This window comes from Balaenoptera physalus, assembly GCF_965194825.1.
Source record: "Balaenoptera physalus genome assembly, chromosome: 13".
NCBI lineage: Eukaryota > Metazoa > Chordata > Mammalia > Artiodactyla > Balaenopteridae > Balaenoptera > Balaenoptera physalus.
Genome location: NC_138892.1, coordinates 91384518 through 91402301, shown reverse-complemented (window position 1 = coordinate 91402301; position 17784 = coordinate 91384518). Strand labels below are relative to the sequence as shown.

The 17784-nt window shown below is 36.8% G+C and overlaps 1 protein-coding gene across 1 annotated transcript in view; it reads left to right on the top strand.

Annotated features, from left to right (window-relative positions):
• The window catches only part of PDE3A (phosphodiesterase 3A), a 310755-nt gene that overhangs the window by 246759 nt on the left and 46212 nt on the right, over nucleotides 1-17784 (top strand). The window contains exons 3-5 of the mRNA XM_082421065.1: nucleotides 1768-2025; nucleotides 4023-4177; nucleotides 9615-9739. Of these exons, the coding sequence (XP_082277191.1) occupies nucleotides 1768-2025; nucleotides 4023-4177; nucleotides 9615-9739 (538 nt within the window). The remainder of the gene's footprint in view (nucleotides 1-1767; nucleotides 2026-4022; nucleotides 4178-9614; nucleotides 9740-17784) is intronic.

The following is a 17784-nucleotide window of genomic DNA, read 5'->3' as shown; positions in this document are numbered from 1 at the left end:
AAATATTGGATTATTTTTTACTCACTGCTCATTTCCCCAAACCATTACTAATACTTGGTGCTAGCAGTCTTTTATTATTTTGCAATTTAATAAGTAAACATTGTTTTTATTACTTTAGTTTGTGTCTTATATTCGGGAGGCAAGTAGCTTTTGTATATTTGATTATTAAATTTTGTTTGAATTGTATATTCATTTCCTTTTTCCAAGTTTATCTTTTATCGATTTTTTTAAAAGACCTTTTATTTGCATATGTTTTATCTTCTCTGGGTGGCAGATATTTTCTCATGGACTATTTGTTTTTTACCTTTGCTTATGGCATATTTGCTTATGAGAAGTTTATGTCTTCATTTAGTCAGATCTGTTAGATATTTTCTTGACAGTTTATGCCATTTATATTATTTTTAACGGTCTTCCTAATCCCAAGATTATAAAATTTTTCATCTCTCTGGAGTTTATTTTTAAGTCTGTTGTGAAAGAATGATTAAACTTTTTTTTCTCCCAAATACATAGCCAAACGTCTAATAGCCTCTTATTGAAAAACTCCAGAATTATTATTACTATTATTTATATAATTATCATTCTTGAACACTTATAATTGTTCGCTTACAGCACAACAGTAAGTGTTTTACCTATAATCTCCCTTTTACTTCTTATCATTACCTTCTGAGGTTGGTACTCTACTACATCCATTTTACAGACAGAGAAGTCACAGCACCGAGAGCTTACTAACTTGCCAAATCATGCAGCTAGAAAGTGGTAGGGTCAGGAAGTTGTGATTGGGATGTAAGTAGCCAAGTTCCAGAACCTCACGCCAATCACTGTGTTATTCAGTTTACAGTTCCGTGGGTTCCTTGTGCCTCATACTGTGGTAGCATTCCAATATTAACAGTCATCTGCATGCCGTCTTTAAGCTTCACCTACTTTCTTAACCTTGACCCTGCCCATGCTCTCCCTTATTTCCACATCTGCCTGCCTACGTTCCTGCCTGACCAGCAGGGTGAGGAACGGTCCTGTCCTCTGTTTCTAATGCTCTTCATTTCTTTAGCAAATATAGAGTAGTAGCTCTAAATCTGATAGGCAGTTTGGCAGACTAGGACAGATGTGCCACGGAATCCCAGAACTGAAATTTCTGTTCTTACCAACCACAAGAAGAGGGACAATTTGTGAATCTGAACAAGTTGAGTTGCTTTTTGTGCTTATCTCTAATATTAGTTGAATAATTATCACACACCCGGCTCAAATATCACACTAGAATATTACTAAAATTAAAATTTTATACTATATTAGTGTTGCTTTTCAGAATGAAATGTCTTTTTTATGGCTGAGTAGTATTCCATTATGTGTGTGTGTGTGTGTGTGTGTGTGTGTGTGTGTGTGTGTGTGTGTATAAAACATCTTTTTCCATTCATCTATCAATGGACACTTTCTAAATAATATACATTAAAATGTTGAGCTCTTCATAAGTAGTGATCAATATGAATTTTTTTTTGTTTCCTGAAACTTCCTATTTTTTAAAAACTGGTGTTTATCTTTGTATCTCTTCAAAGTGCCTCCATAGGTTCTAACAGTAAAAATGTGCCCTGAACACAAAAATGGCAAAAGCCATGGCAAATTTTGGCAAAATTTGAAACAGAAATGTGATTTGAATGTTACTTTACTGCAACCCTAGTGTCACTTCAGTCTGCTTTTCAGAAAAAGCCCAGTTTCCCTCCCTGTGCCTCCAGCCTCAGGCCTTTCTCGCCCGACCTCCTGTGTTTGGTGTCTCAGTCTCCAGGAACCAGTATCACTGTGGACATTGCCGTGATGGGCGAGGCTCACGGCCTCATCACCGACCTCCTGGCAGACCCTTCTCTGCCCCCCAACGTGTGCACGTCCCTGAGGGCAGTGAGCAACCTTCTCAGCACGCAGCTCACCATCCAGGCCATTCACAAGCCCAGAGTGAACCCCATCGTTTCCTTCAGTGAAAACTATACCTGCTCTGATTCTGAGGAAAGCTCTGAAAAAGACAAGCTGGCTATTCCCAAGGTAGGTATTAATGACATGCTCCTGAAAGGGTGAAACCGTTTCTTTCCATTGTCCCCTGGGCCTCTTTCTTGTCACCCCAAACCCACATGGAGATTCATATCAGTGACTCCCCAAAGATGTGTCTGTCAGTCATGGTGACCAAAGTAATACTAATGTAAACATAAAGACTTCCATCCTTACACGTGATAGCTTTCTGTAATGAAAAAAATTTACCTTTTTGCATTACCTTTTTTTATTCAGACATTCAAGAAATTTTTTTCTTCTCTATACCAGGATTTGTTCTGTGGGATAAAGATATAGTGGTGATAAAAAATTAAAAAAAAAACAGGCAAAAATCCCTGCTCCCACTCTTGTGGATTCTGTTTAAAATTCATTGCCTTCTGAAACACAAGATTCCTTTGCTCTTTGATTTCTTAGTATGGTAACCTTCATAGTACCCTCATGTCTTTCCCAAACCCGACAAGTTTTGAACTTAGAAAAGTTCTAGTTGATTTTAGATTATTTAAAGCAAAAGACGGCCTTAGTGATTCATGTATTTTCTTCTTTTTACATATAACATATAAGAGTTTTATAAAAGTAAGCTCTGGGGAAATAGGGTTCTGCACCCAGTTTAGACCTCAGTACTAGTTAAAAACAAGTCATGCTAAAGACTAAAAAAAAGAATCAGAATTTCAGTGGTCTCAGGTACATCCAGCGCACTTATTTATTTGGTAAACAGGCAGCTGTCCTCTGGAGCTGGTGGTCAGTCAGTAACATCTGTGTTCTTGACATTGTGGGTCTCTTGATTCGGGACAGTGTCCTTCACACAGCTTTGTCAATTAAGTTGTTGAAGTTTCCTTCGAACATCTACTTCTCTGAGAAAGATACGGCTAAGCATGATAATATAACAATAAAGGAATGGGGAGAGAGTAACTGATTCCCTTGGGCCTCAAAATAGACATGAAGTCAGTGACAGATTTACAGACAATAATGCTGATATTTACAGTGCTTGACCTTTTCTCTTCCTATTGAATTCCGTTCTAAGATGCATATCCAGATCTTTCAGAGATTTTGGAAACTATTTAGTATCAGAGGTCTTCTTGAATCCCGAGGTGCCATATCCTCACTTCTCAGAGTTTTTACCATCTTCAGGAAGAGCAGTCTGAGTCTTTGTTAAACTCTGCCTACACAGTTGTTCTCCTTGGGGTAACTGGCCACACATAAAAATGGATTGAGCTCCTACCTCTTATAACTATTGCTGTAGTTGTGTTAGATTACCTTCCCTTTCATTTTTAAGATTAAGACTCTCGTTGGAGGGCCCGTGCTCATGCTGGTGAGCTCAGAACCATGCCTGAGTGCTTGATGGTGCCACAGATCCCACTTAGGATATGGTAGGAAAAGAAATAACAAAGAGAGGGTCACAGGTTGACCAGCAGAGTCTTCTATTAAGAGGAGTTGGTCCTAATGACTTTATCCATTTGCCTGTCTGAAGTCATGTTAACCACAAGAGAGGTGGTACATCTTGTGAGTTATACTCTTACCCTTAGCTCCTGTCATGTGTGAATCAAGAAATTAAAAATAAATCAATAAACACTTTGATATAGCGACTACTATTGTGCTAGATGATAAAAATTAATCCATGTCCCACACAAGTGTCTTTTGAGGAAAACCTACTAGTCATAATAACTAACTAACATGATGTGTGTATAAGTGTATAAGCCCTATTGAACTAATATAACTATAAAATTATCACAAAGGTAATTGATTCTCATTTCCCATAATCCCATATTTGTGTGAACATTGAAATGAAGATCCCCAAAATGTTATTTTTATAATATTCATTGATTTGGGCCAGAGTTTCTTATTGAATTTCTGAGTGCCCAAATTTTAGATAAATGATATTCAACCAATGTAGTTTAATAAATTCACTGCCAATTAAAAACCCATTTTGTTTCATTATGTAGAAGTTAGTGATAGAAAATATGCTTGGTAATAAAATCAACGCTCCTTCTTCCCAGCGCCTGAGGAGGAGTTTGCCCCCTGGTTTGCTGAGACGAGTTTCATCAACTTGGACAACCACCACGTCAGCCACGGGTCTGCCCACTTTGGAGCCTGCCCCAGTACGGAGGGACCGTAGCGCCAGCATCAAACTGCATGAAGCACCTTCATCCAGGTTAGGCAGTGCTCCTGATGGTTTCATATGTCTTGGAGAAGTCGTTTTTTTTTTTTGTTTTTTTTTTTTTTTTACCAAAAATGAATTATAAATTACAGTGGAAGGGAGGCCCAGCCAATTATAGTTGGCTGGAGGCCAGCTCTGAAAATGAAAAAGGTGGATGGTTTAAATCCAGAGCAGTATAGGGATTAACATCAGATAATTCGGCTTAAATTGTGATGTGTGGCCTTAAGTATAAATGGGGACGGTGACTTGAGGTGATGCCTGCCACTGTCACTTTGGGTGGAAAGGGTGAGCCCAGAATAAAGGTGGGCTATGTTTTACCTAGACTGTGATCTATATTGGATCTTTAAATCAAAGGTATCCAACCTGACATTTGCCAATGATGGTTAGATTTCCCCCAGCCCACCAGACCAGCTCTCCTAGCATTATTTCAAAGGCAGAAGATCAGATCAAAAAATAGATCATCATTCTAAGAGCACCTAAATATCTTCAAACAGCTGGCAATTTAAACTTTGTTTAGATAGTGAACAGATTGGTGGTTACCAGAGGTGGGGAGTCGGGGGTAGACAAAATGGGTCAAGGGGTTCAAAAAGGTACAAACGCAATTATAAAATAAATGAGTCATGGGGATTTAATGTACAGCATGGTGACTGTGGTTAATGATATTGTATTGTATATTTGAAAGTTGCTAAGAGAGTAGAGCTTAAAAGTCCTCATCAGAAGAAAAGAAAATTTTGCAACTCTGCATGTCGTTGGATGTTCACTAGACTTACTGTGATGATCATTCACAGTATACATAAATATCAAACCATTATGTTATATACCTGAAGCAAATATAATGTTACATGTAAACTGTACCTCAATAAAAATAGAATAAACTTTATTTAGTATATTAGTGATAATTTTACAAAGTGACTGAAAAGTCAGAGTCACCAAAGCGAAAGGAAAGATAATACAAAGATCTAGAAAGAGTTTTGAAGAAAACATCATCATGAAAGAGGTGCTTTCAGAGGGAGCTACTGTGTTTGTCCTTTTCTATTTAGAATAGAAATAGCATACCTTATGTGAATAATAGTTATGAGCACCTTTACCACATGATTTCAGGTTTGTGAAACATTTGCATCAACCTTATTAATGACCTAATGACTGAAAAATTACCACATCTTTGTTGAACGACATGATGGCAATATTAGAAGTGATTTTCTCTTGACCTTGGCTTTGAATATAAAGAAAGCACCATTCTGAGATTGGCAAAGAGATGGAAACCTTTCAAATCTTAAGAATTTAATGACGGCTAACTTCTCTTGCTTTGTTGATTAAAAACATAATTGGTTTCTTCCACATTAACGTATTATTGGTAGTCTAATAAACCTATAGAATCAGAAGCAATTTTGAATGATTCTTTCTTTCACATATCAGTATAATTCCACTTTGTCTTATTACCTGGACGTTTGTAAAACTTCTAAGCATCACCATAGGAGGATGTTACCCAATCTGTTTCATGAACATTTCCTGAAGTTTAAAATTACAAGTCATTTATGATATTTTCCTATGAAAATATTGACCACTGTCGACTTCTACTGCAGCAAATACTGATAAGTAGTAGGGAATTATAGTTAAATATTCGTTGCTTAAGAAAATGAATTTGTGTTCTCAGTGTATATCTTTATTTTACCAACACACCTTGGCAAGCATGCTCCTTTACTTAGTTTCCGTAGAATGACTCTACCAAAAATCCATTCAAGCATTCTTAAATGCCTCCTTTCTTTGTGTTATTGTTTGTTACTTCTCATCAAATTTCTTTTCTCCTACTTCTCTCTTCTTTTAGTTAAATGAGATTGGGGGCTAACATTGAAATCATTGTGAGGAAGAAGCTTTCAAAAACTTCTATGAGCTTAACTCCTAAAGATTTTGTCATTCTGCTTTATGGAATAAATACTCATGCTCAAATATTTTCAAAATAGATAAGGAATAGCATACAATCCTATTCATTCTCTTTGTCCTAAAAATACTAATAGATGTCTTGCCTGGGTATGCTTTTTTCCACTAACTTACTATTCCTTAATTTCACTATCCTATTAAAAGTCCTGATATAAAATCTGAGAATGATACAACTTTTTCACCATTATAAAGAAATAAAATTCATTCTGAAGAGAATTTGAGCCCTTTAAGGGAAAACCATGTGTAAGTAAGTAGCAATGGTACCACCATTAAATACAGCTAGTTTTGGTCGACTCATCCTTTGTCGTGCATGAAAATAGTGAAAAGATAGCCTCAGATCATCTCCAGCCCTGATGATACACCAAATTTAAAACCTCTTCACTTAGGAGACCTATTCCTAAACCTGCTGACTCATTTCAAAACTGATTTGAGTTTTAGCCTTTGAAGTTTCTTCCCTGTCAGCCCTTTTATTTCTTCCTTTCCATGTCTGTCTTTTTATTGAGGCTCCCTGAGGACTGCAGTGATCAAAAGAAGAACAAGAGTGGGAAGTGAAAAGTAGAAACAGTCCTCAGCTTATATTCCTTTAGGTACAGAGCTGGATGATTTACTCCTGGGTAGTTTTAAATCCAGCTGAGTGAAAAGACACTGGATTGAGAAGCAGAATCTTGGCCCTATCCCTCAGTGATGTGTATCCAGAACCTTGGTACTCACCAGAAGGAATTCTTAGGAAGAAAGGGAACAATGGTAAAACTGGAGTAAAATTAGGTGGAAGAATGCCAGTAGGTGCGTTAAAAAAAATAGGCTTGAGAGAAATAAAAAAGTCTGAAATAAATCATACTCTAATCATTTCATGTTGGCCTTGGAACTGACTGACCCCTGCCCCTGTATATTAGGCAGAAAGAACGCTGTAAACTCAGTAAAAGAAACTGTTAGGACCTGGTAAGACTTTTAGGACCTAGGATGAAGTTTTTATAGATAGAACTAAGGTTATAAAATCCACTTTTGTGGAGGAGGGTTGAGATCTTCTACAACAGATGCACAGATAGTTTTCCCCTGCTGTGTTAGTGTGGGAAGACCAAGTAAAGGTTTCCCCAAGCTATTTTCCTCTCTGGAATTCAAATCATTCCATATTCATGAGATTTAAACAGGAATCAAGACAGTGAAGTTCAATAGGCAGCTGAAAACTATTGCAAGGATCACACAAAGCAATGCATTTGAAAGTGCCTGTAAATTACAGAGTGTGTATGCATGTGTGTGTGTGTGTATATACACACACACATATACACACACACCTATACATATATTGATTTGTTATTTTATTAATAATATCTGTTTAATAAATTAATATTTATTATATTAAGAAAGGATATATAGGTGGAATTTTATTTATCTTGAAGTTCATTAACTTCCCATACATTAAAGATGCTCCATTATTGCACTTTACGAAACTTCTCAAAATGAGCATATTTTAAATGTTTTTATTAAAGAAATATAAAACAGTAGTAGGCAATTTTTGAGTTAGCTTTCATAATATAACTTTTTTAAGATATTAAAAAATAAATTCAGCTAATGTTAAGGTCTTTTAAAAGTCTATATAGAAAAGTCACAACCCATTTACTGTACAATGTGCTAAGAAAACATCTAGGCCACATATACATTACATAAAATTTCTTCACAGTCAGTCTTTTTCTTTTTTTTTTAAGTCTTATAAGTCAATCAATCCAGCAAAAGGAGTTGAAAGAATAGTGGTAGAAGGAAATAATTGGTGTACTTATCTATCTCAGATTCAAAGTTTTCTTTGATTTTATTGTTTCAAAATTCCAGGCATTTGTGAAACGCCTAGGATGAGATTTCTAAGAAGGATATGAAACAAATATTATTTTGTAGGCTTTCCTTAATTGTATTTGATAATTGCTGGAGTTCATTCCACATTTCAAATGCTATTTAAAATAAGGAGAAAAGATGAAGTTTTAAAATACCTGGGTCTACAGTTGAAGAAAAATCTCTCTGAAAAAAGAAAAAGAAAGAGAAGAAATGAGGTAACAAGTGGCAGAATGTCAAATCAGACTCAACACAAATTACAGATCTCTCCCATTGCTAAGCTTACTAATAATAAAGGCATAGAGGAAGTAGCCAACCAATGCTCAGCATCCTTCCCTTTGAGAGGTCTCAAACTGGTAGTACAACAGCCTAAAAGTCCTTTTACTCCACGTTAGCATGTGTTCTGGTTTGGACTTAATATGCACGATTGTAAGCAATGCACACGTAATGATGCTTGCACAGAGGATGCCATTTTGGTTATAGAACACCTCCAAATTATACCTCATTAATTATACAGCTTACCTGACAATCTCCACCCATTCATGACCCTTTAATTCCATCCATTTCAGGTTTATTTACAAGTCACCCAGAGAGACCAGGTACATCCGCTTATAGTGCCAATCTAAGATTGGCCGAAGGTCAAATGGTCCAATTATCCTCATGCAAATGATGGATTTTACCCAGTACCAAATTTACTAATGCTTGAAAGCACACAGGTGTCAGCCAAACAAAAACCAAACACTTTTCCTTTGCAGCGGTCCAAGATTGTCCACATGACTTCCCAAATTCTTTTGTCTCTCAAATTACAATGGATTCTGTTTCAGATTCAGCATGTAAGGTTTTGAGCAATGCCTGCAGATAAATTTTGGTTTGGAACAGCTTCAAAATGTATATCCCATTAATTACATGGCGTTTTGTAACGTTCTCCATCCCAACCTTCCAGAGATTTATTGATTCCAGATTTGTTTACAATAATAACCTAGACAGACCAAGGATATCCAGCTAAGAGCATTCCCTAGGTGAAGACTCACTTTCATTACCTTTCTCCTAGTAAATAGCATCAGTATGTTTAGTAGCAGGTCTGCCATTAGTGTCTACTAGGGGATTTGGCTCATCATCTCTTTCTTTCCAGGGTATCATCAGTAAAAGAAATGGTAGGTTAAAAGACCTCTTACTAACCTTTTCCTTCACGACACTGCAAAGAGTATTATCTTTGAATGATCTTATAAGCGCTTGATTTTTTAATTTAGTTACACCAAGAATAATAAATTAAAAAGGGTATAGAAGGAAGCATCATGCCATTCACATTTAATGTAAGTTCACCTGCATCTTAACTAGTTGACTTGCCGTGTTTTTAGAAAATCTGTGAGGAACATGATTGTAGAAGTAGAAAGAGAAGGTGATTGATACCTAGTAATTGGATAAACAGTAAAGCTATCTTTTGTCTTTTGTTAACCCAGAATCCTTAAAGGGTGTGTACTGTATCCCTGCAGCAGAGGTTGAACTTAGATAACCTTGTTTGTCATTTGGAAGTAAAGTGGTTCTGTCACTGAATCTGGACCACGACTCAGATTGGAAAGTCTACTATGGAAATGATGGTTGGTTCTGGTAAGGTCCGCCCCAATAATTGATGAATAATTTCTTCATTTCTCTTTATACCCTGTCTTTATAGTGCTATTAATCCAGATTCTTGGAAAAACTCAGTGATGATGACTCTCACCAAAAGCAGATCCTTCACTTCATCCTATGCTGTTGCTGCCTCTAACCACGTGAAGGCTAAAAAGCAAAATCGACCAGGTAAGTAACTTATTGGAGAAAGAGCTCATACTCATTGAGTGTGCAGTCGTGGAATGAACGAAGCTTCAAGTGTTGAAACACTCAGGTGTGCTTGGTTTGACTCTTCTAAAAAGCAAAAGCCTCAATAACCAACTATAATTACTTAAATTTCCACTTTATATGATGATACAGATTCTTCTAAGGTAGCTGTACCAAATATCCTATCTTGAACTTATTGAATGAGTAGGAAATCAGTGTCACTGTCGAGGATAATCTCTGGAAGCATCATCTTATAATATAAAAGCTAATGAAGTACTTATCAAATTTCAATTTTATTTTTAGTGTCTGTTAAAAAAGAAAATTATTTTCCAGAAGTATGGTATTTATAAGTTCTAGGAAATGCTTCATTTACTATACGTATGATAATTTTTCAAAGAAATTCTTACTCTGTGTCACTCACCCCCCCACCAAACATAGAAATACAGAAAAGGAGAGGTATTTAAATTTGGAGAAAATACAATTCAGGACCTTTGCGAGCCCTTTGAAAAAGCTCACACGTCAGCAACCAAAAGACCCAAGAGTACCGTGGGTAGGAGGTTTTCCTTCTCTTTCAAACAGGTACAGAACGAAATTTGATGTGATCTCTCCCATCTAGGATCTGCACGGGGTTTTCCACGATGGTGTCAGTGCGCCCTTTGTGCTTCTCTAAGCATTAGCTTCTCCCTCCCCTCAAGCATCGCTTAATAAGTACGTGTGGAGTGTTCACTATCTCCGACACTGAACTAATTTGAGGAAAGTGGCAGTAACTAAACCAGACCCTGTTCCTCCTCTCACAGAATTCTCACATACATTCTAGTGGAGACTATAAACAGATGGGCAGCTATTACTATATACGTAGTGTGTTAAAGGCTATGATAAGGAAGTGAGGGAAAACTTTCAAATAACAAAAGAGATATAAAGACCCAACTTGGTGAGGGAAAGCCTCAGCAACTTAAGATTCTAAATGGCTGGCAAAGCTAACAAGAAGAAAGGGGGAGCCCTGAATGCAGAATGGGAGATGAAAGCAGATCTGTGGACAGAGGCCATACGGGACCCAGGAGCTGTGGTAAGGAGTTCAGGTATCAATGAAGTTTCAGGTAGGAAAGTAAAATGATTTGGAGGGAAGATTACCTCATTTAATCAGAATCTCTGCTGACTCAAAACTGAAATACAGTTTTTGTCAGATTCCATCTCCAAATTGGCCCCCTCCTTGAATCCCAGTTGAGAGTCTGGGGGTATCTACTCTGACCTCTCCTTCTTGGAATGTTCTAAGTCCAAGTTTTCACCTCTCGGTGCTGCAGAAAACTCGACTGAGATTTTCAGTAGCTCCCTGCTTAGCTTCTTAATCTTCAAGCAGCTCAAGAATTCACCAAATGGCTCAAGGGGGAAGCTGCCCTCTTCCCACTGGGCTGTTAGACATTCAAGTTCTGGCTGCCATGGCAGCCCCAAACTCCAGTGTTTGTGTCATCAGCCTCATGACGTTACTAAAAGCTCTGTTGGCTTGCCTTCCTAACAACTGCATCCCTCTGCCTGGATTCTTAACCTTTTATTCCATGCCAGTGGTCAGTAAATAACGCTCTGAATGGAAGAACAGTTTGCAGCGTTTTGGCTCACCCTTCTGAGGGTCTCTTCTATTTGGAAACCTAGTCTCTCAGGATTGGTTTGCCTTCCCTTGATCGCTTTTTAAATTTTTCACTCAACTTTTCTATTTGTTCTCAAAGAAGCATGGATTTACTACAAACTACTGCATCATAGCCAGAAGCAGAAGTCCTGAAATGGCAGTGTTTCTGTGAGGGTTAGAGAACCAGTACTCACATTTCACTAATATGTCAAGAGACCACCTTGAAATATAAACTTAATTTTAAAAGGAAGGACTAACTTAAGGAAGGACTTCTGTTGTTGTTTCATACGTCTAGAAAAGAAAATTTAGTACTTTCTTTCCCCTTTGATCACCCACTTTATACTGGTAACTATTCCTTGAAACCATTTAAGCACTGACTTGGCTTAAATCTCTACTGTTGAGTGTAGGAAGACACTTCCTCCACAAAGTACCATTTTATTGGCATTGCGTTACTGAAAGAAACCAGGAAAGGTAATCTGATTTTCCAAAAATTAATCTGGTCCTCTCTGCTCTTTAGAAATGTTCATTACTTTTTTGGTAACTTACAAGTCATTCATGACCTGAGGATTAGAATTGAGCTTTCACTAGGGTCAGGAACAGGACAATGTGGGCAAATAGTTAAACTGGGATTGCACTGAGGGCAAATGCAGATGAGCTCAGGAATGCAGAAACTCATTTGGGACCCCAGCAAGGTGGAGGAACTGAATTTGAGCATTCCACATTAAACCTGAGACTTTTAAAGGGGCACTAAAGTGGTTCTAGTTCAGAAGAACCCCTTGGCTCCCTATAAAAATATGTACAGATAATTTTTGGAGGAAAACATCACCAGTTAAGGGCCATGCAACCCCAATGTATCAAGTTCAAACAAATTGGAGCTTACAACCAAGATCACTGTAAACATGCAAGGAAGCACCACGAGTCAGAGAAAACAGAAAAAAAAAAAAAAAAAAAAAAAAACCTGTACAGATCTCTAAAAGGGTTGAGATATTTAAGTGTTACAAAAATACTCAAATGTTTAAAGAAAAACATGAGGTCATAAAAAATAGCAATGAGAGAAGACATAATTGTAGGGCAGCTAAATGTCTTTCAGAAATGTAATCAGGGAAATATGATAGGTTAAATGACATAAAAGACTACTGAAGGGAGAATTAGTAAACTGGAAGGCAGAGAATGTGAAGAAATTCCATGGAATGAAACATAGATGAAAACTGGAAAATGTAAAAGACTTTAAGAGATATAGGAGAAGGAATTAGAAAGTGTAAGATACATGATCATAGTTTTAGTAGAGGATAGGGAACATAAACTATTTGAGCAGAGGGAGAGGAAAGAGTAAAAAAAATTCACACATAGACACAAAACAGTGAAACTACAGAACACCAAAGACGAAAAAAATCTTAAAGTTAGCCAGAGAAAAGATACATTACCTTTTAGTTAGTCTGAGAGCTGAACTGTCACAAATAAAGGGTATCAGAACACAGGAAGATATTTTCTTCAAAGTTCTGAGAGAATATAATAGTCAACCTAAAATTGTGTGTGGGGAAAATCTATCTCAGAAGACTAAGAATGAGTTAAAGATACCTTCAGGTAAGTCAAAACCTTACCACCTACCAGATCTTAACTAAAGGGATGTATGATGGATGTATTCTAGAAAAAAAAGTAATTGCCGAGAAAAAGTCTGAGATCTAATAAAAATGGTGAACACATAAATTTGAAAACCATGATTCCATCCAGACAAACATTATATGTGTAAATAATAGTATTTCCAGATCCGTGGGTATTTTTAAAAGATTCTTAATGGAAAGAATTAAAATATTAGACAATAATAATATGTAACCTGAGAGATGAAGTATGAATTTGTGTTCTACATTCTTGTATAGCTCAGAAGACAGGCTCAGATAAGGAAACTGAGGCACAGAAATATTGAGTAACTTGCCCAAGGCCACACAATTAGTCCAGGATTCTTTCTTTTGTCCTAAAGACTTACTAGAAAAAAAATTGAGGATGACAAATTAAGATAATTTAAAATTAGGATTTTTTGGTCTTTTCCTTGTCTGAGGACAAGATAATGAAAGGATTTGGTTTTCTGTCTCTTAGTTTCTTCATGTAGGTAATAAAATTAAAATTCTTAAAATAACCAACATGGTAAAGTCAAGAAGATAGAAATTTATGGTTAGCATAGTCACTGGAAATAACAGAGAAAATGATGGGACAGATGTGAGGAACAGCTTCATATTCTGTGTCCTGCCCCCGACTTCATATGCCTGCACTCAAGAAGGGCAAAGTGTGACAGGAAAAGAATGTCCACGGAAGATACCACCAAGGCAGATGGCAGAGATGAGAGCCTCGGGAATGGCAAGAGCCTTAAAGTACATAAAAAATCTCCATCATTGATTACCTTGGAAGGGATTTTGCATTGTGCCATCTTTAGACTGCTGTCACGGCAGAGCTAAATGTTTATAAAATAACCTATATCCTATGCGTGCTGAATTCAACTCAACAAAGCCCTGAAAGCCTGCCAAAAGGGAGAAAAATATCCAGCAAGAATCAGAGAGCTGAAATTCAATCATACTTCTCCCTGATCAGATGGGCCTTTCTGTTTGGAAACTCATTTCCCTGCATAGATGGCAAGTTGGGGTTGATTCCCTAAGTAGGTGTGATGTAAGTGACAGTGGTTCCCACCCAGTTTTCAAGAAAACTGTGGGAAGGGGCTGAGAAAAGCCCCTTTATGTGGCAGAATCTAAGGAAATGGAATTAAATAAAGTGTGCAGAGAATCTAAGGAGGAAAATAAGAAGCAGGAGGCAAAAGAGGTACGGGGATGCAAGCATAAACTGAAAGAACAGAACCACTGGAAGATAAATGAACTGTTTCCAGACGGGACTAATGAAATCTGTTCTTTGCGCAAATCAAGTAAACAGTGTGTCCTCTGGCTCCATCAGTCAGCATTCATTTAAACAGTTGAAACGCAACCAATTATTATGCAGTTACTAATATAAAATAAATGGATGAAATCACATAGGAGTCCTTTGATTAAAGCCTAAAAATGGAAGATTTAAATATAATTTGCATTTTCAATCTTGCTTTTCTATTATGAGTCACTGAATATGTCGAGATGCCTTTCTGTCATTCTGCTTTTATAATCTCCCTAATTTCATGCTTATCACATCTGCAGCGAGTAGTCCCTTTCCAGATTCCTATAATTTTTATGATTCTTATCATCCTATTACAACTATTTACAGATATCTCTATACCTACAAGTTAGACTGAGTTTTGGCTATGGAAAATTTGAAGTGAGAGAGAACTTTAATTATGGCATTGTGATTTTTTTTTTTTTTGAATCTCTATACTTTAGATACTTTTTTGTTTTGGAAAAATATTAGGGCTGTCTATTTTCCTGTGGGCGTGGAAAAGAGGCATGTATTTATCAGACATACTAGTCCCTTTTTCGTTCAACTAAAACTGAGTTTTACAACACAGACAGATGGATTCACTTAAATCATTTCCCTCCAGTATTATTTATCATCTCCTTTTGATTGCCCAACATTCCTTGTGTCTTGATACACATTTTCTCCTGTTCTCAGGAGCAAGGAATTAAAGATGCAATTACTCAAAGGAGTTGGTACTTTAGAACTTTTTAAAGTCATATTTTTAATTTTTAAATGTTTTAATTTTAAGTATTTCACATTAGGGTGGTCTGAACCATCCAAAAGTTTGTATTTCATGTGCTGTGTCTTTTTCCTGGAGTCTCTTAAAGTTATTCAAATAGAAAATGAAGATAAATATGTTTGAGAGCATGAGTATTCATCAGAGGTCCTTCACGTGTGTGTGTGTGTGTATGAATGTATAGATGTGTGTGTGTAACAGAAGGTTGGGTGAAACTTCAAAGGTCATAAACTTCATCTCTCTAACTTTAGACATGACTACACTTTAAAAAATCTTAGAGAATAATTGTTTTTGAAGACTTACAAGAATATGCTGTTCCTGTGAAATAATTTTATTTGCAGTCTCTCCTTTCTAGAAAGAGTATTTGGTTATTATCTGCACTTATACCTCTCCATCTATTTGAAGACTAATATATGTAAATATATGGCCATTTCCTACGGCATTCCTAACCCTTTCTGTTTTTTAAAACTTTAGGTAAACCATGATAAGGCACACTGTGAGAAATAGTTTGGCTTGAGAAAAAAGAAATTTATATGTTTATACCTTTATCTTCTCACCTACAGAATAAAAATACCCCCGCTCTTCATGGTGTTGCCAAGACCCCTGCTTGTTAGGAGCGTTCAAAATATGTAGCCTAACAGCACTGCAAAAGCAAAGCGCTTTTCCTCTGTTACAAGGTTTATTTTAAATTTCATCCCAGGCAGTAAGTCTGGAGTCTGAAGTTCTGCTTATTTGTTTAAGTTAGTTAATCCATGAGTTCCAAGAACTCTAATCATCAGTGGATTTTTAAATTTGTGTTTTAAGAGTGAATTGCACATCTCTGAGAGGATCAGCTGGCAGCTATTAAAAATTAGCAATGAAGAAAATCACTCCTCTCATAAATTACCTTCAGAAAATATATTGTGTCAAGACAGAAGTGGATGGTGTTCCCACGGGCTTTCAACTACTCTTAAAAAGTGATAGAAAACTATCCCCAAACTCACAATTAGTTATCAGAATAATTAAGGAATTGCCTAAAGCAATGCCTGTCAGGAGTCTCAGACGCAGCAATGAAAACCTAGCCTTGACCTGGGCGCCCCACACAGCCTTGCCAGCAACCTCTCTGACCACGTTCCCTGCCCCTCTACTTCCTCGTTGCTAAGCTGCAGTCACATTGACCTCCTGACTGATCCTCTGACACCCCCCAGGTAGGTCCCTCTTTCTGGAACATGCTTTCCCCGATACTTGTCTAAATGTCTTCCTTATTTCATCAAGCGTTCAGATTTTACCCTTAGTGCATTCTGTCCTTCTCTGTCCTCTACCCTCTGCATTATTTTTTCTTTATATTGCTTAGAACTCCCCAACTTTTTCTTTCTCCTCCTCTCTTTTCCTTCTTCTTCCTCCTTCTCCTTTTCTTCTTTTTCTAGTTTCTGTCTCCCCTGAAAGCTCCATAAGAGCAGGGGATTTTATTTCATTCACTACCACATCCTTTACTCCCTGGAATCGGGCACACAATCAATATTTGTTAAATGAACAAATCATTGAGATACTCTGTGCAAATACCTTGATATCCTTTAAACCACATTGTACCAGCATCCAGCTCCTTAATGGTTAAGCTGCTTGTCTAAGATTATCTGGAGACTCAGTCGGCCTTAATTTAATAAATAGTCTAAATTAAACTAGCCCTGGGAATTCCCTGGCGGTCCAATGGTTAGGACTCTGTGCTTCTACTGCACAGGGCACAGGTTCAATCCCTGGTCGCGGAACTAAGATCCCGCATGCCACTCAGCGCAGACATAGATACATACATAAATAATTTTTTAAAAATAAATAAACTAGCCCTTTCCATCCTTTCTTACATGAGAGCACATATATATGTGGAATAATATGTGTGAATATGATAATGTTATATAGCAGTGGAGAAATGGGAAGGGATTTAGAGTTTGGTGAAAAATTGTATTTATTTTATAAAATTATAATAAGAAAATCTAATTATAGAATGTTAGAGATAATATTAAAAATTAAATTTATTCTGGAGCATCCAAATAAGATCTTTCTTTTTTAAAAAATTTACAGCCATTAGTACTTCACAGCACACCTGTAACTTGTGTACTTGCTGCACACAATGATAGGTTGGGTGGGAAACTTTGAGTTAAAAATCCAATGAACTTAATATTCTTTTGGCTCAGGAAATTATGTAATGAGAAGGTTCATCGGTGTCTTTGGTAAAATAGCTAAATCTTTTCAATAGAAATAGAAATAAAAACAAAAACCGTAAGGCATGTCATTGTAAAGAGCAAAACAGAGGCAGCCTTAGAGGTAATGAATTTTTCTCCCTCCTTGGGCAGTTTCTGATAGAATAATGGGCTCATAAAGCACAGTTTACCAAGAATAGCTGGGCTCACTCCATATTCTCCTATTTACTCTCACTGTGACCCTGGGAAGGTTAATCTTCCTGAGTCTAAGTGGTTTCATTTGTTAAGTATAAGGCAGGGGATTGATCTGTTGATCAGAAATCAATAGAAATATTGAGAAAAGGACTAGGAAGGGTAGTTGGCCTCCACATTTAATCAAAGGAAGAGTACAATTTCTCATCTTTTAAAGCAAACAAAACAAGAAATAACAGTGCCAACAAGAAACTTAAACATTACAAAAGTCCATCAACAAGCCTGGTCCATCAGTGGACCAGAAAACCTCTGGGTGTGACAAATAAAACTTTTTTTTTTTTTATTTTTATTTATTTATTTATTTATTTATGACTGTGTT